General features: G+C 44.1%; 2 protein-coding genes across 5 annotated transcripts in view; one reads left to right on the top strand and one right to left on the bottom strand.

The window, feature by feature from the left end:
• Positions 1-25852, top strand: part of CFAP92 (cilia and flagella associated protein 92 (putative)) — a 99319-nt gene that overhangs the window by 72097 nt on the left and 1370 nt on the right. For 2 of the 3 annotated variants that reach the window (XM_053294370.1, XM_053294372.1), the window contains 6 exons: positions 3573-3737; positions 9403-9615; positions 13886-14030; positions 17547-17704; positions 18120-18286; positions 24570-24652. In XM_053294370.1, the coding sequence (XP_053150345.1) occupies positions 3573-3737; positions 9403-9615; positions 13886-14030; positions 17547-17704; positions 18120-18286; positions 24570-24648 (927 nt within the window). In that variant the 3' untranslated portion in view covers positions 24649-24652. The remainder of the gene's footprint in view (positions 1-3572; positions 3738-9402; positions 9616-13885; positions 14031-17546; positions 17705-18119; positions 18287-24569; positions 24653-25852) is intronic. The other variant, XR_008315818.1, reaches the window with a different exon arrangement.
• The window catches only part of ACAD9 (acyl-CoA dehydrogenase family member 9), a 41357-nt gene continuing 39716 nt past the window's right edge, over positions 24212-25852 (bottom strand). For both annotated transcript variants that reach the window (XM_053294373.1, XM_053294374.1), the window contains one exon: positions 24212-25652. In XM_053294373.1, coding sequence (XP_053150348.1) covers positions 25552-25652 — 101 coding nt within the window. In that variant the 3' untranslated portion in view covers positions 24212-25551. The remainder of the gene's footprint in view (positions 25653-25852) is intronic.

The following is a 25852-nucleotide window of genomic DNA, read 5'->3' as shown; positions in this document are numbered from 1 at the left end:
CCTATACCCAGCGTCAAAAAGGACAGAGGCAAGGCAAAGACCAGCCGAAGCAGTCTCTTTGATGGGCAGGTCCATCCACTTCAACCGCTCGAGATTCCACAAACACAAGCTATAGTGCCCAAGACCCCAAACACCGGTCTTGTGTGTGTCAGCACGTCCATCAAGCTGGCAAGCCATGCCCAAGCATGGCACAACATAACATCAGATCAGTGGGTTTTGAAGATTATAAGATCTGGCTATGCGATAGGGTGGCAAAGTTATGAACTCTTTCAGGGAGTAAAGTATACCAGGCTGACCCAGATACTGATGGACAAAGTGCAAGTGTTGTTGGAAAAGCGGGCAATTGTTCAGGTGAAGTGGATGGACAGGATGAAGGGGTTTTACTCCCGGTACTTTCAAATCCCCAAGAAGGACGGGGGTATAAGAGTGATTATGGATCTGAGAAATTTGAACTGTTATGTGGACACTAGGAAGTTCAGGATGATTGCACTTCAGGGAATTCGCCACCTACTAGTTCAGGAAGAGTGGGCTGTGACCCTGGACCTGAAAGATGCGTACTTCCATATAGCCATACGCGACAAGCATCACGAATACCTAAGGTGCACTGTAGGAGATACAGCATACCAGTATGTGGTTTTGCCATTCGGGCTGTCCACAGCGCCTCGAGTTTTCACCAAGGTGATGGCAGCAGTCATGGCATACCTAAGAACAAGTGGAATCATAGTTTATCCTTTTTTGGACGACTGGCTTCTGGTCAGCGACAAAAGGGAGGAGTTGTTTTCGCAAATCCACTATGTGCTCCGTCTCCTACACGATTTGGGAATCATGGTGAACTTTAAAAAAATCAAAGTTGGAACCCCAGAGACGAGTGAGTTACATAGGAGCGGAACTGGATATGCTAGAGAAAAGGGCGTATCTACCAGAGTCCAGGTTTCTGCAGATCAAGGAACTGATTTGTTTGTTCAGAAGACAACTGAGGCACCCGGCCGTGTTAGTTCAGAGGTTACTTGGTCTCATGGCGTCATGCAGTGCGACGGTGCGCAACACGCATCTGTACATGTGCACGCTTCAAATGTGGTATCTCAAGAACTTCCGTCCAAAACATGACAGTCAACAGAAATGGCTAACACTACCACAGATAGTATTAAAGGCATTGGACTGATGGACGGTTCCTACCAACTTGTGTTTGGGAGCACCGTTCCAACCGCTCACCCCCACATGTGCTGTAACTACGGATGCCTCCCTAAGAGGCTGGGGCGCACATTGTCAACACCATCAGATTCAAGGAAGGTGGATTGTTCACCAACAAGAGATGCACATAAATTATCTAGAGCTTCTTGCTGTGTTTTTAACTCTAAAGGCATTCCAGCCAATGATACAAGGGAAAGTGGTTCAAATTCACTTGGACAACACCACGGCGATGGCGTACCTGAACAAGCAGGGAGGAACTGTGTCAAGGAAACTTTGCCTACTAAGCCAGCAAATCTGGAAATGGTGCCTAATTCGGGGTATAACCCCGACGGTGTTGCATATAAAAGGGACAGACAATGTTCAGGCAGATGGCCTCAGTCGAACGTTGCTTCACAATCAACACCATGAATGGGAGTTAGGCAGGATTTTTCTGGAGACCCTGTTCAAAGACTGGGGCTGGCCAGATGTGGATCTGTTTGCGACTGCTGCAAACAAAAAATGTCAAAGATATTGTTCGCGTGCAGGAGTTGGCGAAAGTTCACTAGGGGATGCGTTTCAATTCAGGTGGACCAGGAGCCTGTTTTATCTATTTCCTCCACAACCACTGATAACGAGGGTGGTCTTGCAAATGCTGAGAGATGCCACAAGGGGCATCTTGATAACACCATGGTGGCCCAGGCAACAGTGGTTTCCGACAGTGTTGCATCTGTCGAGGAAGGTGTACCGGAGATTACCAAATCACCTGGACTTACTAACACAGAGTCACAGCACAATTCAACACCCACAGTTAGGGACGCTGAAACTGATGGCGTGGCACATAGATTATTGAGAAAAATACTGTTGAATAATAGAAAACAATCCACACGACTAAATTACGGTAGCAAATGGAGGCATTTTAAATCATATGCCAAGAGAAAAGGTTTCCCCCCCAAAAAGAGCTACTGTTGAACAAATACTGTTATATATGACAACGTTGAAGATGGGGGGCCTAGCTAATGCTTCTTTGAAAGTATATTTGGTAGCTATCTCTTCAGAGCATGGCAGATGGGGAGGTGTTACGGTTTTTTCCCATCCTCATTGCAAAAGGTTCATCAAGGGCCTGAACAACTTGTTTCCACCAGTACGGAAGCCACAGCAGCAATGAGACTTGAAGTTAGTGCTGCAGGCTTTGCTACGCCAACCTTTCGAACCTATGGCTATGGCGAGCCTACGTTTAAAGACTCTAAAAACTGCCTTCTTAATCACTATCACTACAGCGTGGTGGGTAAGCGAACTTGCGGCCTTAAGAGCGGATCGCCCATACGCACAGTTTTTCCTGCACAAAGTTTTGCTACGCTTAGACCCACGTTTCCGACCAAAGGTGACGACAGATTTTCACATCATTGCAGATATAACACTGCCAACCTTTTTTCAAAGCCCAGAATCAGATCTATAGAGGGCTATGCATTCTCTGGATGTCCGGAGAGCACTTCTATACTACTTAGAAGCTACAAAACAAATACGAAGCACAAGTAAACTATTCGTCCTGTATAAAGGAAATGCTAAGGGAAGACCTGCTTCTAGACAGAGGTTGGCCCAGTGGATTGTTCAAGCCATTAAGCTTCCCTATACTACTCAAGGGAGCACCCTGCCAGGAACCATTAGAGCACATGCCACTAGAGCTTATGCTTCATCGGCGGCTGATTTAGCAGGGGTTTCGATGGCAGAGATCTGCAAAACTGCAACCTGGTCTTCAGGCCAACCCTTCATACAACATTATGTGATAGATTTACACCAAACGTCAGAAGGAAAGTTTGGGCGGGGAGTGCTAAAACGCATCCTGCCCTAAATTAATAGCATGCAAACCCTCCACCAGGGCCTCAGCTGGCTAATCACCCATTCATATTAATGCAACAGATCACGATCCAGATAAACAGGTTGCTTACCTGTAACTGATGCTCTGGAGGTGATCCGTTGTATTCATAAAACCCGCCCAAACCTCCCTGCAAGTTAAGAGCAGGACTGAAGGGCAGGACAGAGCTCATGAAGATCGTCATGGAAGCAACTGACGGTCCACCAGAAACTGAGTAGATCACGCCCCAACTGCAAGGGATATTGGGAGCACGGGCTCGTGCATGGCAGTTGGGGGCATCACGAGGAGCTAGCTAATCGGTCCGCAAGGTCCCTGAACAGGCGCAGAACCCATTCATATGAATACAACGGATCACCTCCAGATCATCAGTTACAGGTAAGCAACCTGTTTTTTTGGGAAATGGTGAAGAAGAACAAGCTGTTGATTCCACAGAAAAGTGGTTGGCAGCTGGCAGCCTATGGGAAAAGCTCTACCAACAAATCATTGCCCTTCTGGACAAAGGAATTTCACAAGTTAACTTTTCTTTCAGGCTAATATTGTGAATGTGGACCTGCTCAGCAAGATGATTAGAAGAAAGGCTGCTAAAACCATCAGGGCTTTCCCTTCCGATTTCAAATCTGTCTTCAACTATAGTTCTCAGAGCTTGAATTCTGCAGAAATTGCAAAGAAGCTGCTTCGTGAGAAGATGGCACAGGTAAGAAAGCAGCTGTACTGCATGACACTAGTGCGTCACACTTACAGTTCTTTATCATCTGCAGACTTGAGTCTGCCTTGTTCTAATGTACACCCATCATATAAGAGCTGTGTAGATGCAGGACTGAAAAGATTCCACTTTGCCTCTCCCTGACAACACATGAAATCTCAAATTTTGACACACAGCCTGGTCTTTAGAGCCACTGTTCCAGCAGAGAAGCCCATAGAACTGACATTTAAAGCCTTCTGGTGGGTGTGAGTGAGGTGCTTCACACGACCCATGTGAAATGTCAGACAGTTTGGCGAGGAGAGTGGGCTTGGCGTGCTCTTCCTGCAAACAATCAAAACCCCCAGCCCTGGGAAACCGGATCGGCCACCCACACGACTACCGGCTCCGTCATGGAGCAGGTGGTGGCTGCGAGGATCGGGGCTGCTTGGCCCCTGGAAGTCCCAGGATTTGGGCGGGGGCGAAGCCTGGGAGGCTTCTTGTAGCCTCCTGGTTGGGGGTCTACTCATATGTTGCCAGGACCCATATGTTTTCTAGGACCCAAATCTGTTGCTTGAAAAAATGGCAGTTGGGGGCATAAGCCAAACTAAAGGACATTCTTGGAGATACACATGGTTCCTAATTTAGTACTTACTAACTGGCCAAAAACATCTGAGAAAATGCAGGTGACTGACACATCTATGAGGGCTAATGCAAGCAGTTGTCTTCATATGTGGTGGTTGCTGGAAGCTGCTGACTGCTCATATTGTCTATTCGTTCCAGACTCTTCCATGTACAGGACTACATTTTCAAACTTTGTTGTTCCTCTTTTCAGCCAATATCCCAGAGATTTAGGGTTAATTTTGGAGAGCTCTAAGGCTTATATAAGGGAGGTATACACAATTGTTACAGCATATTTACACTTAGTCCACGTGCACTTAGCTTACAATGATATTACTTACCACATCTCCTCCTAACATTTGCTGGTCTGACCAATTCATGTTTGCCATGACTGCTCCCTTTCTAGAAATAAGTCCCATTAGGAAAAGGTGGACCCTCTTTCCAGCTATAGGCAATGTTATGAACCTACATAATTAACATGGAGTACTGGATGGTTCGAGATGTTGTATGTTCTTCATTAGTGCTACAACAAGAATGTATTCAGGTAGCCCTGCATCTGCCTCCCTCAAGGCACTTGGGACCACTTCCTGCATTAGCAAGACATTTATCATCTCCTGGACCCAGCTGGTCAGTCTCCTGCTAGATGTAATAAGCCACAAGGGGCAATAGGCATTCAGTAGGCAGCACTCCTCAGAGCACTTTGTCCTTGCCATCAACCTACAATAGCTAAAACTCAACTCACAACACAAGACCAGATGGTGCACTGGAGACTTCTATTGACTGACCTGCAGAATAGCTTCCTAGTTGCTGTGGATCTGAATAATTTTATTTCTAAAGTGCTTCACAAATCTGTAGCAGGGCTCTTATCTGGCCCACAGGGTGGCATACTGCAACAAGTCCCAAATCAATTTGAAAAGTACCACATTTTGCAGACACAATGATGTGTTATGTCTGAGCTCTTTCCTTTTTGTTTGGTCAGATTCTCACCAAGTTTTCTGCCACCTGCATTCTAGCCATCTCCCAGCCTGCTTCACTGCCCTCAGGTCCCTGGAAAACTGAAAAACTGATTGGGCCCTGCATTGTGGGAGAGAGCACTGAAGACCAAATGGTCAACTGTCTAGCCTATATCCTACAGATTGCATATGGTTTCAATAGGAGCACCAGCCTTATCATGTAATAAGGGAATTTTGCATGGTAGTTTATTGGGGAAGTTTACAGGAGAGGAACACCAAGCATTCAGAAGCTGCAAACAACATACAGGGAAGTGTGGTGGTGTGGTTACCTGCAGTGCATGTGCTATGTTTGTTTTCCTATCTGAAGAGAATTTGAGCAACATCTGCTTCCAACTGCTAGCTAATGGAAGAGAAGGTGAAGGGCCCTACACTGCAATTTATCAGGGAAGACTGAATAATTCCTGAACAGAAAAGAAGAAGCTCTCCAGGAAAGACAAGAGGAGAACGTTTCCATGAAATATGAAAACCCATCAAAAGAGATATGCACATGGAAGCATGTGACACACAGGACCAGGAGAATCGGAAGGCATTCAGTGCCACTGGAGCTGAGCAGCCATTATTATTATTATTATTATTATTATTTTATTCGATTTCTATACCGCCCTTCCAAAAATGGCTCAGGGCGGTTTACACAAAGAAATAATAAATAAGATGGATCCCTGTCCCCAAAGGGCTCACAATCTAAAAAGAAACATAAGATAGACACCAGCAACAGTCACTAGAAGTACTGTGCTGGGGGTGGATAGGGCCAGTTACTCTCCCCCTGCTCAATAAAGAGAATCACCATGTTAAAAGGTGCCTCTTTGCCAAGTTAGCAGGGGTTATGAAGCTCTTCATATGGAGCATCCTCCCTGCACTCTCCATAACATCCATGGCTACCTAGTCAAGGTTTGTCATCCCGCTCCACATACCATGGTTAAAAGCACTCAATCCCCTATGGATGGGAGGATGGTGTGCAGAATGATAGTACTCAAAGGAGGTGTGTTGTCTACCTTTTTCACTCATCCAGGATATGATGGAGAGGTTGCCAGGACTCTAACATACCAACCACTACCATTTTGTACTGATGTCATGGGAATGAATGGGTCTGAAATGGTTCTCAGATATTACTAGACACGATGTGAAACTGAAGGAGCCGAGGGCACAAGTGGTATATTCATCTATCCTTCATGTGAAAGATCAAGACTATAAGAAGAGGAAGTAGGATCCTGGAAGTAAATAGTTAACTACAAAGATGGCATCATCAAGAGAGGTCTGTGATCTCGGACCACAGCCTCTTCCACCAATATGAATGACTCCTAGACCTAGATGGATTGTGTATCATAAGGACTGGGAAGAATATGTTTGGCCAGAACTTCAACAACTTCATCAAAAGGGCTTTAAATAGAATCCTGTGGGGAAGAGAGACAAAAGATCAGAACCAATTATAAAGCAATAGCTAGGGATTTGAAAATGTGACAAAGATAAAAGCAGAATGAACAGAACATAAGAACAGCCCTGCTGGATCAGGCCCAAGACCCATGTAGTCCAGCATCCTGTTTCACACAGTGGCCCACCAGATGCCACTGGGAGCCTACAGGCTGTTAGTCCCCTGCAACAGGTATTCAGAGGCATCCTGCCTCTAAAGCTGGAGGTGCCCTATAGCCCTCAGACTAGTAGCTGTCAATAGACCTCTCCTCCATGAAGTTATCTAAATCCCTCTTAAAGCCATCCAAATTAGTAGCCAATTATGGTGGAGGAGGCAACCACCAATTTGCTAGAAGCTACAGCAGGGATTAAATAGATGGTGGTACCCATAGTCTCTGATGTCTATACACTAGAGAATTGAAAACAAACAAGTAATACTTGAAATTCTGACATGGGAAGGCAAATGTGATCTGGTAGGTATCAACAAACTTGATGGGATGCGACTCATCATTGAATTATAGCACTTAAACAGTGTAGCTTGTTCAAAAGGAATAGACTCAGCAGGAAGAGAGGGGGAATTGCATTATTTTAAAGAATGTATACATCTGTACAGAAATCCATGAATTTGAGATGGAAGCTCAGTCAAAAGTATCTAGGTAAAAATAAAAACAATGATGTCATAATGGGAGCTTACTATAGACAACCTGGCCAAGCAAAAGACTTGGACAATACTCCCCTTACTCTGATTTCCAAGCTTTCAAGGTGGTAGTAGAAATAAAAGATGTCAACTATCCTGACATCTGCTTGAATAACTCGGCTAGAAGTGGGAGGTATAATAAAATCTTGATCTGCCTTGCTTGAAAACTTCAAGCAAGTTTTCAACTTGCTTTTAGAAAATAGAAGGAAAAAGGTGATTGGGTAACCTGGACTTAGTCTTATCAACAGGGAAGAACTGGTTGATGAGGAAAAAGTGGGGGAAACGATGGGGGGAAAGTGACCTTGTCATCTTGAAATTCAGAATATCAAGAGGAGGGAAACTGCAGGAAGCTGGACACCCTTGACTTCAGGAAAGCTGATTTCCATGAACTCGGGGGGAAATTAGGCAATTTCTATGACTAGAAATCCTATGCGAGATTCTGAAAAGCAAGATACTGAAAGCACAATTGCAAATAAATCTCATGAGAAGGAAACCTGAGAAAAAACTAAAAAACCAATGTGGATACACTGAAAGCTCTCTGAACAGCTGAGAAGCAAAAAGGACATGTGCACGCATTGGAGGAAGGACGTGCAGATGATACAAAGTTGAGGGGGATAGCTGTCACCTTAAAAGACAGAATCAATATTCAGCTGGACAAGCTCGAAACCAACAAAATGAAGTTCCACACATGTAAAGTTTGCATTTGGGTAAGAAAAAATAAAATGCACAAGTATAGGATGGGACAGACCTAGGTTGACCACAGTACATGTGAATAAGATCTGAGTGTCTTCGTAGATCTCAAATTGAACACAAGCAAGCAGTTTGGTGTAGCCGCTAACGCACAGACGTACGCACACACACACAGACACACACACACACACCCCATCATGTAATCTTAGGCTGCATTAATGGAAGCCTAGTGTCTAGATGATGAGAAGTGTTCCACTGAGTTAAGCATTGGTCAGACCACATTTGGAATATTTTTATTTTTTATTTATTCAATTTCTATCGATTTTCCTTCCAAAAATGGCTCAGGGTGGTTCACACAGAGAAATCACAAATACATAAGATAAACAAAATGGATCCCTGTCCCCAAAGGGCTCACAATCTAAAAAGAAACATAAGACAGACACCAGCAACAGTCACTGGAAGTACTGTGCTGGGGATGGATAGGGCCAGTTACTCTCCCCTTGCTAAATAAAGAGAATCACCACATTAAAAGGTGCCTCTTTGCCAAGTTAGCAGGGGAAAATATTGAATTCAGTTCTGTGTGTCACACTTTAGGCAAGTTATTGATAAACAGGAATTGGTTCAGAGGAGGGCATCGATGATGGTGAAAGGTCTGGAAATCAAGTCCTGTGAGGACAATTTAAAAGAACTGGGTCCATTTAGCCTGGATAAGACTAAGCGGGTTGTGATAGCCATCTTCAGATGTCTGAAGGGCTGTCTCACAGGAGGAGGAGTGGACTTTTTCTGTGTTGCTTCTGAAGGCAGGACTAAGAACCAGTGGTTTCAAATATCAAGGAAGCAGATATAGGCTAGATGTTGGGAAGAATTTCCTAATGTTAACTCTCCTTATCTTGGATGGCCATCTGTCAGGGATGCTGTGGCAGTTTTCTGCACTGAGTAGGGGGTGGAGTAGAAGACCTCCAAGGCCCCTTCCAGCTCTCAAATTCTGTGATTCCCCAACAACTCTGCAGGATCCCTGAGATGAAGAAAAACAGCAGTGGTGGGTAGTTCTGTACAATCCATAAAGGCTGCCACACACTGTTTTACATGTCATTGGTTCCTATGCCTCTCAGACATTTCTGAATCTGCGCCCGTGTATTGCTATAGAATATATAGGGGTAACCATACATCTTAGTTATTAAATTAAAAGACCTATGGTGAACTCTAGAGGATAATAGATACAGGAGTATTTCATAACATTTATCTTCTTCAGGAGCCAGAAAAGAGGTTTGCTCATAATCACCAATATCTATCAGGCATGTTTGACCCAGTGGATGAAGATATTGCCCTGAAGAAATCCATTGAGCAATCCAAGGAAATGTGGCTGTCATCAAAAGGATTTGTATTTCCTGGATTCAAGAGCAGTGTAGAATGTAACATGCATCCTCGTATGCCTGATGAGGCACGGCAGTTGGAGCTAACTGAGGTAACTGAGCTTTATCTTTCCACTGACTTATGAGACACATCTGTAATCTATTCAGAGTGGTGTTTTATCTTAACAATCTTGTGAGGAAGTTGTATGAATGTGAGAGTGTGATCCACCACCAAAGTCCAACACGGCTGCAACCACAGCATGCCATGCTGGCTAGTGAATCAATTGAGTAAAAGAAGGCCAATTTGGATGTTGTTTTAAATGTGTAGACTCAGTGCAAATCTTGACCTTTTGTAGTTAAATTTGTCATGCACAAAGACTTGGACCCTGGGCACAAGCTTTTCCTCACTTCCTTCATTCCTTGAAATGCAAGGATGCAGCATGTACATAACTAATATCTAAAGGCATAGATTTCAGGAATGCTGCTAAAAGTGCTGTGATAGATCTGAAAATACCCCAGGGCCTACGAATATTGAGGTGCCAACACCTCGGCACTCAGGAGCCTTCACACATGCCAGTAGACCCTCAGTAGGGATAGGAGGTAGGAGGTGCGTGCTTGTCCTCCTGCCTCACTTCTAGCCCGAGTTTGAAAGCAGGGCTACCCAGGCGTGGAGCGTCTTGATCAGGCGCAATCCCAGTTCTGCACATGACCAGCACTACCTGGGGTAATCCTGTCCTACCCCCGTAGGGCTGGTCATGTGAACAACCTCACTGATAGACAAATTCATGGAGAATGAGTCTAAGCCCCACTTAAAGCCATCCAGCTTAATAGTGGCTGACAAGACAATATAGCTGTCTGTATTTCACACCAGAGAGATGAGATAGCAGCTGAGCTGACCAGAAATATAATAAGTTCTGACAGGCTGACAGGCATTTTGGTAATGCAAAAGTATCCAGTTGACTGAAGAATCCTTACCCTGAAAGGAAGAGGAATGGAGAGAAAAGGAAGAAAGTTCTATATAGCAGAGAGCAAGTTTTGTCCTATGGATTTATGGATGACACTTAAGCAATTGTTAGTTAACTCTAGATTGTATGATGGGAGATGCGATGTACAAGATTGTGAAACCTGTAAACAGGAGGAATGAAACTGTGGAAAGAAAGGTACAATATAGAAAATTAAATGCTTCAGTTGCACTTCATTCTATATTGGGGAATCTGGCAGGTCATTGAAAGATAGATATAAAGAACATTTTGCAGATATGAGGCATTGTGCAAAGAGAATGAAACCTTGGTCATATGAGGATTAAGCATGAAGGCCAAATGGTGCCTACTAAAATATCTGTTTTAGGGATTGAAAGGAACCTACAAAGAAGCAAAATTTATAGAGAAATTGAGACCTGACGTTAATGCTCTGGAGGCACTGGCCAATGCCATGAAGTTTATTAGCCTCTGAGAAGAATTGGGTCTTTCCTCGCTTCTCTCGCCCTCCCCCCATGCTCATTATCTCTCCACCAGTCAGGGGACTGTGTGTTATCCAATCTAAGGAATTTAACAGTGGGGAACTGAGGTTTTCATTTGTTTTACTTAACTGAGGATGGTGTGTCACACCCAAATGTTTTATGTTTACCAACGTTTAGTTTTTCTTTGTGCAATAAAAAGGTCTTTTTGTTGAAAGTTTGGAGTTAATATGCACATTGCAAGTGCAAGCCTGCAAGTGCCTTATTTGGAGACATGTATGTTTCTGGAAGCAGCAGAGTGCCATAACTCCCAAAGATCTGTATGTATGACAAAAGACACACAACATTTTTGTGCAATGTATCTGCTCTTCCCTCCCCACCCCCACCCCACACTCACACACTCTTCAAGAGCTATTTAGGAAAAATTCACCGGCAGAGTGGGTCTGGACTATTTTTCATCTGTGAAAGGGGAATTATATATAGCCTGTTTTGCAGGCTGCTTAGATGCCGGTTTTGTATATACAAAATGTGTTAGACATGTGGGCTTCAACCCAACACAGCATGCACAGAGCTTTTTCAAAAACCAAAATCCTGCTTCTTAAAATGGGGGAGTGTGAGGGACTGAATCTAGCTTGTTTAGTCCCCCCCACCTTTACATAAGAACAGCCCTGCTGGATCAGGTTCAAGGCCCATCTAGTCCAGCATCCTGTTTCGCACAGTGGCCCACCAGATGCCGCTGGAAGCCACAGGCAGGAGTTGAGGGCGTGCCCTCTCTCCTGCCATTACTCCCCTGCAACTGGTACTCAGAGGCACCCTGCCCTTGAGGCCGGAGGTGGCCCACAGCCCTCTGACTAGTAGCCATTGATAGACCTCCCCTCCATGAAGTCATCCAAACCCCTCTTAAAGCCATCCAGGTTGTTGGCTGTCACCACATCCTGTGGCAGAGAGTTCCACAAGTGGATCACGCGTTGTGTGAAAAAGTACTTCCGTTTGTTGGTCCTAGACCTCCTGGCAATCAATTTCATGGAGTGACCCCTTGTTCTAGTGTTGTGTGAGAGGGAAAAGAATCTCTCTCCCCCCACTTTCTCCACGCCATGCATGATTTTATAGACCTCTATCATGTCTCCCCACAGTCGTCTTTTTTCTAAACTAAAAAGCCCCAGGTGTTGTAGTCTTGCCTCATAAGAAAGGTGCTCTAGGCCCCTGATCATCTTGGTTGCCCTCTTCTGTACCTTCTCCAGTTCAACAATGTTTATTCCAGCCTCACCCCACAACAGGCAGTCAGCAGGATTTTAGCAGTTAGAGCTCTGTGTGTGCATGCATTCTGGTTCTTGGACTGGGAAGGGAAATTGCATATGCAGACTTTCTTTAACCAAACCATTCCTAATCCAGCTGATGAATGAAAACATAGAAGCCTATGTCCACATGTGTATCCTCAGTTGGGGCATTTGTGTTAAAGTACTATGTTATAAATTATTGCTAGTAGAGCCATTGAAGATGACAGCTGAGCAGTACATTTTTGGAATGTTGGCCCAGAATCCAACTGGTATACAACATAAACTCTGACAGTACAGTTCAAAAATGCTCCTTGTCCCTGTTGCTCTCTGAAGGCCACTGAGCACTGGTGCCTAGAGACAGAGCTTTATTATTATTCCGAATCAAGTCAAGAAGCTGAAAGAGGAGTTGAAAAGTAATTGATTCATCTGTTGTTTGTTAATGCTTACTGTAGCCCCAAATTTGGATGCAGAGGGCTGTTTTAGACATAACAGAGGGCTCGGGCCTACCCAGTGTTCACTGTTTTTAAAAACCATTTCTCCTCTTAAAACAGCAAGCCCCCATGTTTTACAAGTGTTCATCATATGGTAGAGGTAGCTGCTGTCAGAGAAATCTAAACCCAAAGTCCCCTTGCACATTCAGGATTAGCAGTGTGGTATATTGTATTCTGACAGTATTGTCTCAGCTGACCATATGATGACTCAGCTGGTCACCATATCTTAAGAAGGACATTATAGAACTGGAAAGGGTACAGAAGAAGGCAATCAAGATGATCAGGGGCCTGGAGTACCTTCCTTATGAGGCAAGGCTACAGCATCTGGGGCTCTTAAGTTTGGAAAATATACGAGTTCAGGGATACATAATAGAGGTGTATAAAATTATGCATGGCATAGAGAGAGTGAAGAGAGATAAATTTTTCTCCCTCTCTCACAACACTAGAACCAGTTCCATTTCATGAAACTGAAGACCAGGCATATTAGGATCAACAAAAGGAAGTACGTTTTCACACAGCACACAATTAATCAATCAATTGAATTCTCTGCCATGGGATGTGGTAATGGCCACTAGCTTGGATGTGGAGGTGATTACCACTATTCACAAAGGATGGGTCTATCAATGGATACTAGTTTGGTGGCTATAGGCCACTTCTGGCCTCAGAGGCAAGATGCCTCTGAATACCAGTTGCAGAGGAGCAACAGGCGAGGGCATGTCCTCACCAGTGTTCCCGCTAACAGGGATTCCCATATGTTGTTGACTACAACTCCCAGAATCCCCAGCTGCAATGGCTTTTGCTTTGGGATTCTGGGAGTTGTAGTCAACAACATATGGGAATTGCTGTTAGAGGAAACACTGGCCCTCACCTCTTGCCTGTGGCCTTCTAGGAGGCATCTGGTGGGCCACTGTGGGAAACAGGATGCTGGACTAGATAGGCCTTTGGCCTGATCCAACAGGGCTGTTCTTATGACAAGAATTAGCATTGATCAGAAGTGCTGATTCCGCCTATCCCCCATTCATCATAAGGTTACTTATTGCAAATTACTTTGGATTTCAGTACAGTGTATTTGACAAACTAGTATGTTACTGTGTGATTAACACGCTATTTTCAGCATGGTAGCTTTTCTGCTTTCTAAAAGATTGTAATTTTCATTTAGAAATGGCAAGAGAACCTTCTTAATACTAGCCAGCTAAAGCCAGTGCTGGACCGGGACAGGTGGAGCTGGGATAAGCGGAATGTTGATTTTGAGCTATATAAAAAACTACCAGAGCCCATAGTGGTCCTTGATACATCCAGAGAAGGTAATTGCGACTTGTCTATTGTAGTTCTAGGTTCTGATGAAACAGTCCATTCTTGCAAATCTGGTGTTAAAAAAGAAGTCAGTGGTAAGGATCCAAAGTTGTTGAGGTGCCCTGCCTCAGGGACTGGGCAAGCTCAGTAGAATTTTCAGCTCTTTCCTGAAAAGAAAGTGCAGTAGCCACTCCTCCCACAATGCCATATGACAAACTGCCTTAGAAAGTCTCCTGAGTTTCAAAAGTGGGTTTCATGTGGACTCTTGTTTGCAGAAAAGAAGCCCAAAGTCACACACATATGAACTGTTGCTGTTAGATCTTCTGTTTAAGAAGCCCCTCAAGTGGAGTTGCTGCTTTAAACAAAGCTTATGGCTTGTGGAGCCAGCGTGGTGTAGTGGTTAGACAGCTGGACTAGGACCGGGGAGACCCAAGTTCAAATCTCCATTCAGCCATTAAAAAAAAAAAAAACTAGCTGGGTGACTTCTCTCTCAGCCTAACCTACTTCACTGGGTTGTTGTGAAAGAGAAACTCAAGTATGTAGTACACCGCTCTGGGCTCCTTGGAGGAAGAGCGGGATATAAATGTAACAACAACAACAACAACAACAGCCTATATTCTGCGACGATATCTATAACAGCAGCAACAACATTGACAATAAAATTCAGCCATCCCAGGTCCTTGGGAAGGACTCGATGTCTGGATAAAACAAACCAGTCAATAACACCTGTCTGACTGTGTAAACAAGAAATAATAATAATATTCAGTAGCAATGGAGTTTGGACTAGACAAGTGTGCTGCATTAATAATGAACAGAGGGAAAATAACAAAAACAGAAGGAATAGAACTGCCCAATGGAAGCAAGATCAAGAACCTGGAAGAGAAAGAACCTTACAAATACTTGGGCATTCTCCAGGCTGATAACATCGCACACACTGAAGTTAAAAGAAAAATTGGAAGTGAATACATCAGGAGAGTTAGAAAAATCCTCAAGTCCAAACTCAATGGTGGGAACACCATACAAGCCATAAACACCTGGGCTATACCTGTTATCAGATACACTGCAGGAATAATAGACTGGACCCAGGCAGAGCTAGAGACGCTAGATCGTAAGACCAGGAAAATCATGACCATCAATCATGCTCTGCACCCCCGCAGTGATGTCGATAGGCTATACCTCCCTCGCAGCTCAGGTGGAAGAGGAATGCTGCAAGTCCATCAAACAGTAGAGAAGAAGAAAAGAGGCCTTGAAGAATATATCAAGGACAGTGAAGAAGATGCACTTCAAATGGTCAATAACAAGAAACTATTCAACACCAATGAAACAAAGCAGGCCTACAAGAAAGAACAAGTCAAGAAATGAGCAGAAAAATGGAAAAATAAGCCACTGCATGGTCAATATTTGCACAATATAAGTGGAAAATCAGACATCACCAAGACCCGGCAATGGCTTAAGAATGGCAACTTGAAGAAAGAAACAGAGGGTTTAATACTGGCTGCACAAGAACAGGCACTAAGAACAAATGCAATAAGAGCAAAAGTAGAAAAGTCAACAACAAACAGCAAGTGCCGCCTTTGTAAAGAAGCAGATGAAACTGTGGACCACCTAATCAGCTGTTGTAAAAAGATCGCACAGACTGACTACAAACAAAGGCATGACAAAGTAGCAGGGATGATACACTGGACCATCGGCAAAAAATACAAGCTACCTGTAGCCAAAAATTGGTGGGACCATAAAATTGAAAAAGTTGAAGACAATGAAGATGTAAAAATATTATGGGACTTCCGACTACAAACAGACAAACATCTGCCACACAATACACCAGATATAACTGTAGTTGAGAAGAAAGAAAAACAAGTCAAAATAATCGACATAGCAATACCAGGGGATAGCAGAATAGAAGAAAAAGAAATAGAAAAAATCACCAAATACAAAGATCTACAAATGGAAATTGAAAGGCTGTGGCAGAAAAAAACAAAATAATCCCAGTGGTAATTGGTGCCCTGGGTGCAGTTCCAAAAGACCTTGAAGAGCACCTCAACACCATAGGGGCCACAGAAATCACCCTCAGCCAATTACAAAAAGCAGCTTTACTGGGAACAGCCTATATTCTGCGACGATATCTATAACAATTGACAATAAAATTCTGGCATCCCAGGTCCTTGGGAAGGACTCGATGTCTGGATAAAACAAACCAGTCAATAACACCTGTCTGAGTGTGTAAAATAAATAAATTAATAATAATAATAATAATAATAATGTTGACATGATAGTCACATTATGCATATAGTGTATATCAGCAACGTAAGCGGAGTTGCTGCTTTAAACATTTTGAGTAACCAGCAACTCATATAACAATAAAAACGGTGCTTATGTTGACATGACAGTCACATCATGCATATAGTATATATAGTGTTGGAGGGCTGTTGTCCACCTCCAGCCTCAAAGGCAGGATGCCTCTGAGTACCAGTTGCAGGAGAGTAATGGCAGGAGAGCGGGCATGCCCTCAACTCCTGTCTGTGGCTTCCAGCGGCATCTGCTGGGCCACTGTGCAAAACAGGATGCTGGACTAGATGGGCCTTGGGCCTGATCCAGCAGGGCTGTTCTTATGAGATACAGGTGCTAATGTAACCTACTTATACATAATCCAATTACAAAACATGCCAGCCATAGAATATCAGTAATTGCCATTTATGGTACTAGGTTCTAGAAGTCATGTATTCTTTACACCTTACATGGCAGGGGAACTTTTTTTCTGTGAGCTTGTCCTGCAGCACTGCGGTAACATGGCTGCAGGCCCTTAAACATTATAGTAGCACTGGGGGAAGAGTGTGGCTCCCATGCTGGTGCTTGAAAGTTGAAGAGTGTCTTCATTCTTGAACATGTCATGACAGATAGGAAGAGGTCAGTACAGCTTGATTTGTGGCTGATCTTGTAAAAAACTGGTTTTTCTACAGCAGCTTGTAATAACGGCTGCATTTTCTGATGCAAAGGTTGCAAAGCCAGATGGTAGAATTTAGGAGATGTGCCCCCACACTATAAACATTTCAGTATGTAAAATGTATTTCCTCATATTAGGCTTTCTGAAAGATTACTTTTTTACTCCATCTTTTCCTACATACTTGCCTAAGCTAATGGGATCAATGGATTTGGAGGGAAGCTTTTAGGCAAACTAAAATTTAAGGGACCAAAACATGGGAACAGCAGCACTGTGGAACCTTGTATACTGCATTACCATGCACTGTATTCTCTGTTAAGGTATTGACTGCACAAGTGTTGTCCCATTGTTGCTGTTCCAGGATGCTGGAAAAAGTCTAGTGTGATCTCAAAATCAACCTATAGAGCAGCAAGTAAGAGGAAATGCATGGTATTTACAGAGATAATAGAAAAACGTCATAGACAAAAGACTTCACAATTAATAACTGGCAATGTTTATCTAAAAGAAAGTTATTGTATATTAGAAAACCCAACTGATGTTTATCTTATTCTGTTCTATGTATTTTAATGGACAACTTTCTGAACAAAAGAGCCTGAAAAGGATGTGCGTTGCAATACGGCACTGAAAGTTCATAGGTGCTGCCTAGAAACTGAGCTCATCGCCAGTGGTCCTAAAGCTAGTTGCCAGCTAGCACGCCTCCAGGGCCTTCTGAAGGATAAACCAGCCAAATTGTCCCTAAAGCTACAGGTAAAGCTATTGCTCAGAAATGTCAGACCTATCAATTCTTAAACACACATTTGCTACACGGTGGCAAGATGTCATTTTATTATGTGCTTTGCAAAAATATTTTGAAGTCAAATATAGTTTACTCAGTTCTACTGATAAATTGAATTCATTTTGAATTGAATTCAAAATGTCAGTCTAGACACAGTTTTAGATAAAGGCCCCTATTATTTATTTAGAAAAATACTGACACATCAGTCTTCAACTAATTTTTTAAAAGGTTGTTTTAGGCAAGTTTCCTAGCTTCAGGGTGCATAACCTCCAGTGTACTTGATATTAAGGTTTAGATTGAAACCCATTTCTATAAAATATATAGCTGAAGCTGTATAGTTAGATAGCAAGAAACAATGCTGGAAATCTCATGTTTCTGTTCTATTAGCCTAGCCCAGATGTAGGGTTTCTAGATGAAGTGGGAGGAGAAAACATCTGCAGAGGATTTGTTCCAGGCATAGAAGCCGACCACAGCTTGAAGTGGAATGGAAATATTATTCCCTGTCACAACCGGGAACACAATGTATTTAAAACTCTAAAAGGCGCAGACTTCAGGTAAGTCTCCCAGCTGCTTTGCAATGTATTTAGCAAGAGGAGTTTTAGGCTGGGTTCACACATGGAACCTGAGGTTTGCCCAGCCCAGGATATGGAGGGAACCTGAAGATCTGGAAAGTGGTTCCATACATTCACAAGTAGTGGGTTCTGCGCCTGCGCAGATCAGTTTTGGGCAGAATTCGTTAGCTCCTCACGACGCCAGCAACCGCCACCTGCATGTGACTGCAGTACCCTCTAGTGGTGGTTGAGTGTCTTTTCCCTCAGTTTCTTGATGACCGACGTGTTGTGTTGACACTTGCTTTGTCGTTATGTGTTGGTGGTCCAGTGGCTTGTCGTTACGCTGTGGGGTCAGATGGGCGGGTTTTATGAATGTATGGAACCACTTCCAGATCATCTGTTACAGGTAAGCAACCTGTTTATCTGGAAAGTGGTTCCAACATTCATAAGTAGTGGGTGAATTATGAGCTGCCCTGATAGAGGTGTGTGTGTGTCACAAGTCACTGTAGCACTCGTTTAAGGACAGCCCGTCTAAATTCCGCAGCGGCTGCATTCCGAAGATCTATGGTGTAGTGCTTTACAAACGTCTGATGAGATGGCCAGGTAGCCGCCCCAGAGATATCACTGAAGTGAATGCCTGACAGGTGTGTAGCCAGTGTGGCATACGCCTTCATCGAATGCACTTTAATGGAGGCTGGAGGTTGTTGACCTTGCTGGTCATAAGCCATCTTTGGCATGGCTTGCCAGTTTGATGGATTCCCTGGCTGAACACAAGGAGATGGTGGTCCTTGGGGTGGTTTTCTTTGGAGTTTCTAATTTGAGGTTGCAGTTGCGTAGAAGAGGCACCCTGTGGTGTGCAGTCAGGCCCTGATGCAGATCAAAGCTGCTGCTTGGCTTGTGGTGCACCTTTAGCATGGCCCGATTGGGCTATTTTGTTCCTGGGGTAATAAGGATTTTTGTTACTGTATTGTTGATAGGGGCACTTGTAGTCCCTACGGTCAGGTTGGCGATAAGAAGTCTTTCTTTGGTAGTGGTTATACGGCTGGTATTTAGAAGCAGAATAATGTGGATTTGTAAAGGAGCGTGCTGTGATCTTAGATTTCTTCCACTGCTCCATATTCTCATCGATCTTGTCCGGGAAGAGACCGTCTCCATCAAAAGGTAAGTTATCGATGCAGTCCTTCATGTCCGGTTGCAGGCCGGTCGCTCGTAACCAGGCATGTCTCCTTAAAACAATGGACGTGGTTAATGTCCGCGACTCTGATTTTGCCAGATGTTTCGCATTTGCCAATTGTTGATGGGTCGTGGCGGTTGTCTGTGCAAACACTAACTCAAAGTTCTTTACAAATTCACTTGGCTCTAAGTTTGCTCGTTGGTCAAACAAGGCCTCCCAAAGGGAATGAGTATATTTTGCTTGGCAAGCAATGTAGTTAGCAATTTTTATAGACAAGCAGCAGACTGTGGAATAAGTGCACCTGCCTAAGGCATCTAGTTTACAGCCCTCTTTATCAGCTGGGGTCGTATGTCTCTTGCCACTCTTGGATGTGGTAGCGCAATCCACCACCAAAGAGTTAAGAGATGGGTGGCGTATCAGGTATCCGTTTTCTTCCTCTTGGATATGATACAACCCCTCCAATTGCTTGGAAGTGGGTGCCGAAGTTTGCAGCACCTCCCATGCCGATTTTGCTGCTCTGGTTATATGAGGTAGGATGCCTAGGATGCGCTCTGGTTATATGAGGTAGCATGGGTATCAACACAAGTTGTAATCTGGTAGCCAATTTCATGATATTGTACACCAGATTTTCCAATTCGGTAGTCTTCTGTTTGAGGTGCAAACCTAATACCCGCGCCATCTCAGCCACCTGTTGGTGGTACCCTTTCATCTCTTCGTTAGGCGATGTGGATGGGATTGCTGCCATATTCAAATCTGGGTCTGGCAGACTTGGCTCTTTCGGTTCTATTGGGTCTGGGTCATAGTCATCATCTTCATTGTCGTCAGCAACATCCGAGGAAATAAGTGAGGTTCCTGTCACCGTGGAGGCATCTGGAATCGGTTGTGGTAGAAGGGCAAGCTGCATCGTCTCTGTAGCCGTCTGGCATAGCACCAGCCCTGGAGGACGAACTAACTGGGGCGTAGTCTAGAACGACACAATGTGTTGAGACACCAATGGTAGGCAGGCCTGAACGGCCGACTCCACTTGTAACACTGGAGGAACAGACATTTGCACTGCAGTCTCCTTCATCTGTTGTCGCAATGGAGGCTCTTGATCCCTTTCCCTCAGCCACTGAGAGGAGAGAGTACTCTCCAGTTACTAAGTAGGAGTCCCCCCCAACCCCCAAGGGGCAAGAGTCCAGTTACTGGAGTGCCCTTCAGTGAGAGAGATGGGGTCCTAGGTACTGCCACGATGTCAAAGTCCTGAAACCCCGTAAAGGTCCCCGTGGAAGGTGTGCTCTCTTCCGAGTGTAGCAAGCGAGCCAGTCGGGTGGTACTCCGGTCGTGTATGCCCTCATGCATGGGCGACCGCGGGCAACCTGCAGTGTTCTATTGCAGCGGAATAACTTCAATGCAATTTTGGTGCTCCTCAAACTCGAATTTGTTGTTGAGCTCTGTGTCTACAATCACTGCCACTGTCTCCTCCAGTTGTGCTGCTTTTGACATCGAGGTAGTCTTCAGGTTCGAGGCTGAGCTCGAAGTCGAGGCTGCCAAGGTCTTAGTTGTTGACACCGTCACAAGACTGCCCGACGCTGATGTTGCCCTGGGTGTCAACAGTGGATCTGTGAGCTTTGTTCGCCAATCTCTCGATGTCGAAGTCGAAACCGACAGCCGTTCTGAGGGCTTTGAACACGGTTCCCCTGACGTCGAGTGTCCTCTATGCACTGTGCACAGCATCAATGGTGATTGTCATGGTGTGGGCGCCGGGGACAAAGAAGCCGCCCGCTGTTGTGGTGTTTGCAGAGCCTGGAGGCCCAATGTTGAGGGGGTGTGGACCTTAACCTGAGCATGGTGCTTCTTATGCTTATGCTTCTTCTGTGGAGGCTCTGATGCAGAAGCCCCGCCCTTCCTTTTTGAGCTGGCTCGTGGGCCCTCCGGCTTTCTAAAGAGATCCTTGTCACTCAACGCTGAGGTTTTAGACGCTGATAAACTCTCTTTCCCCACCGGGAGCGTGGAGGCCTTATTAGGTAACAACGCCTCCTCCAAGAAGTATACTTTAAGGTGCGCCTCGCGGGTTTTCAATGCCTGTTTGTTAAAAGTTGCACAGACAGAACATTGTTTGGTATTGTGTGCTTCTCCCAAACAAAACAAATAGAGGGTGTGGCCATCAGTTGAGGGGATCTTTCTGTGGCAGCTTCTGCACCACTTAAAGGTAGTCTTTTCCTTACCTGGTTTTGCCTTTCCTGACATTTTCCAGCAAAGAAGTGAAAATGGTCGTACAATCCGAGGTTTAGGGGGAGAGAGAGAGATAGCGCCATACCAAAGGAGTAGAGAAAGAGTCGTCTAAGTCTGTTCCAAGCGTCGATAGTGGAGACTCAGAAACGTACCAGATCCAAAGGTTTAAACACTCAGAATTGAAGTCCGTTCCAAGTTGTTAGAGGGTTGACAAAAGAAGTCCGTTCCAAGTCAGAGGGTTGATTTACTAGAGAAATAAACTTTTTCCGAGGAGCCAACTAATCCAAGGACTGATCGCTATGGCGGTCAGAAAGAAACTGAGGGAAAAGACGCCCAACCGCCGCTAGAGGGTACTGCAGTCACGTGCAGGCGGCGGTTGCTGGCGTCGCAAGGAGCTAACAAATTCTGTCAGAAGCTGATCTGCGCATGCACAGAACCCACTACTTACGAATGTTGGAACCACTTTCCAGATCTTCAGGTTCCCTCCGTATCCTGGGCTGGGCAAACCTCAGGTTCCATGTGTGCGGGTTTTATGAATGTACGGAACCACTTCCAGATCATCTGTTACAGGTAAGCAACCTGTTTTTAGTACTGCAGCCAACTGAATGTCTTGGTTTTTGGAAGTAGCTGGGTTGAGCCAGATGTAGGCCCTGGGATTGGGGCACACCGAAACCCCAGCTGCTATCTCACTCTGCCTTGCACTGTCCTTCAACTGGCAAGCCTTCTCTGCTCAGATATAACACACACCAACTTCAAAGCTTTGTTACACATGTAGGTTTGGGGTCCCAAGTTAACTTCAGCTTCCTACCTTGGTGTAGGTTCAATCAGTCACAAACATGTCAGTTACTAACTTTGCAAATAGGTTGTGCATTGTGTGAATCTGCCCTTAGAAAGACTTGCTGTCATGAACTCATGTATGAAGTGTTACATGTATTGGCTGACATATTGTGCAAGGGTACATCAGCCTAGTAATGTTTGCACAAATTGTTATACAAGAGTAAGCCCATCTTGTGTAACTATACACAGCTTTTGCATTTGTGTAAGAGTAACATTACTGGGCTGACACTCTTGCACAGTATGCCAGTCCATTCCCTTCTAAATCCAATCCCAGCTAGTATTAGTTGCAGGGAACTCTCCATACCCTACTTAGGATGAAAAAGTGTCTAAGACAAATAGTTCTTGGTTTTGTGGGTCTTCATTGTTTTCCATTATACTCATTTCTGAAAAGAGAATGGAGCACCTATAATCTGTCTGCAAAAACATGTCATGGCTTTACAGCCATGAAAGACCCCCTTTTAGGGAATATTTTGAATTAATGCCTTATCTTGGTAAACCAATGTGGCAAAAACAGTACACCATGGAGATGCAAGGCCTGGCTGTCATACTGAAGCATTACTTAAATCCTCAACGATGTGTTCTGATAACAAAAGACCATTCTAGTTGCACAAAGGGTGTGTGCTCTATATCAGTTCCCACTTGCCTTCTGCAGTCCTCCATGCTATTGAGAATCCCAACCTCCTAACAAGTTTTTTGAGCTACAGGTGGCTAAAGAAAGATGAGAGAGGGGAAGTGAATGAAAATTGCTTTCTGATTTAAACCAGACTTCCTTTTTGATTAAAAGCATGATGGACTGGATATAACCATTGGTTTATATCCAGTCCATCATGAAGCTGGAATTTGACAAGATCATCCCAAGACTATTTCAAATGTTATTTCCTTGGTGGGGGGGACCCTAAAGGTTCCCCAATACACTGCTCACACTTGTAGGCCTCATCTGAAGTGGCAAAGGCTGCTAACTTGGCAAAGAGGCACCTTTTAACATGGTGATTCTCTTTATTTAGCAGGGGAAGAGAAACTGGCCCTATCCACCCCGAGCACATTACTTCCAGTGACTGTTGCTGGTGTCTATCTTATGTTTCTTTTTAGCTTGTGAGCCCTTTGGGGACAGGGATCCATCTTATTTATTTATATTTCTCTGTGTAAACCGCCCTGAGCCATTTTTGGAAGGGTGGTTTAGAAATTGAATGAGTGAATGGAGTGTGATGGCAGATGCTTTCATGAGTGGGAAGGGCAGGCCACTGAATCTCTCGATTGTAGAAGTGCCTGCCATCATGCTTACAGCCTCGCTGCTTCAGAGGAGGGCTGCAAGCATGAGTGCCACAGGAAAGGTGGCTGAGGGGAATGATGGACACGCTGGTGGAGCAGGGCTGCTGTTCCTGTCCTGAGTACACTCTCCTTTCAAGGTAATGTCTGAATGAGGCACTGGTGTTATAGAGAATCCTAAAGTTGCAAGAAACTACACAACCCGCATCTTTAAGTTTCTGATTAGAAGAGTAGGAAAAAAGCTTCAACAAAAATGCTTTTAAACACAAAATCCTGCCTCTCTAGAGAGACAAAAGTGGTATACAGGTGGCCCTAGTTATTTGCACAAGTTCCGTTCCTGCCTATAGGCACAAATACGGGCACCCCTAACAATACCTCACCCCTGCAGGAATCTAGGTTCTTAACACAAATAAGGGCAAAAAAGAGAGAGAGAGAAATAAGGAGAAAAGCACTGTACTTTATTATTCAGGTCTCTAGCAATGCCCCCAAACCCAGTCAAATATTTACCAGCGGTTTTTTTTGTGTTTTTTTTTTTTAAAGAGAGCCACAAAATGGCTCTCCACTGTAAAATGGTGGCCAGAGATGACATCAGAAGTCATTTCCGGGTAAAAAACACATATAAGTGATTTTTTTCTACCTGCAAATAAAGAAACTACATCTCTAAGACCAAACCACAGATATGTGAAACCATGACCCACAGATAATGAGGGTCACCTGTATAAATAATAGTAAGAGAGTGAGCCTAAGTAAATGTCAGGAGTTTGTTTCCAGTAAAGAGCCTATTCTATTTTCCAGATTATTTACAAGAAGTAATTCATTTCACTACAAGAGGTGGCCTTCACGAAAATGGCCCTTGAATCAAACAGCAGAATAAACAGGTAATCTGAGAGTGAACATCTGGTTGTGATGTAACCTCAAGTGATCATGTAGATATAACATCCAGTGATCCACTTCCTGTGCTGCAATAGACTTGTGAGCAAAGTCACTGTGGAAACCTGATGTGACCATTTCTAAAGTTAAATAGTGAGTTCTAGGGACAGAATACTATATGCACTTTTGGTTGGATTTTTAAATTAAAGGTGATTAAGGGGAGAATTGGTAGAGGTTTATAAAATCATGCACAGTAGGAGGTGTGAATAGGTGAGAGTACAGTTTGTCTTCATCTCAACACTAAAATCAGGACTGCGCCAATGAGACTGTTTAGGACAGACAAAAAGTAGGGTTTGCTTGAGATGGAAATTTCCATGCATTTCAGTAGACCTGTCTAGCTGGGGATGGAGCTGTGGCTCAGTGACAGGACTTTCTGCATGAAATGCATCTCCAAGCATACCTAGCATCTTCGGGTAGGACTGGAAAGGACTCCTGCCTGAAACCTTGGAGAGCCATTGCCACCAGGAAGACACTACTGAGCTCCACGGGCTGGGCCAGTGTAAGGCAGCCTCTTTATGCATGGTATTGAAAAACACAATGCTGGGGTTTTGAAGTGAAAGATAGTGGGACAGCACTCCCCACTCCGAGTCTAGGGTCTGGCCTAGATCTCTTGAGATTTTTAGTTGGGTTCAGGCACTTAAATTGAATAATTTTTATTTTATAAAAATTTGCTGCTGCTGAATACATTTGTTAGCATGCTGACTGTTGGTCATACATTTTGTCTCATGGCTGACTGAAAAACTGAAGATTGCTTTGTTTACATTCACTTGCACTGTGAGGTATTTGGCCCCCTGTAGGCAAAGCAGCAACACTTCAGATTGCACTTTTAGTGACCATGTTGAAGCCTTCAGAACGTTCTTTCAAGTGGGTGGGAACAGATATATGTTCTTTTTTCCAGCACCTGCTTTGCCACTTTTTTAATACTGTCATCCATGTTTTCAGGAGCAACTAGAGAAAATGGAAAAGAGAATTAACAGTTCCTTTAGAGCAACAACAAAATTAATGAAAGAGCATTTTTAAAGTCTAAGACTGTAAACACAAGCTGTTTCGCGGGTAGCAGCATCTGCCACATTAACACTAATTATGGGAAGTATCAAGGCCTGTTTTGGCATTTAGACTCTTTGTGAAGACACATCTCAGTAAGAATA

Source organism: Hemicordylus capensis, chromosome 2 (assembly GCF_027244095.1).
Source record: "Hemicordylus capensis ecotype Gifberg chromosome 2, rHemCap1.1.pri, whole genome shotgun sequence".
NCBI lineage: Eukaryota > Metazoa > Chordata > Lepidosauria > Squamata > Cordylidae > Hemicordylus > Hemicordylus capensis.
The sequence above is the reverse complement of the archived record's forward strand: the minus strand, read 5'-3'. Positions and strand labels throughout refer to the sequence as shown.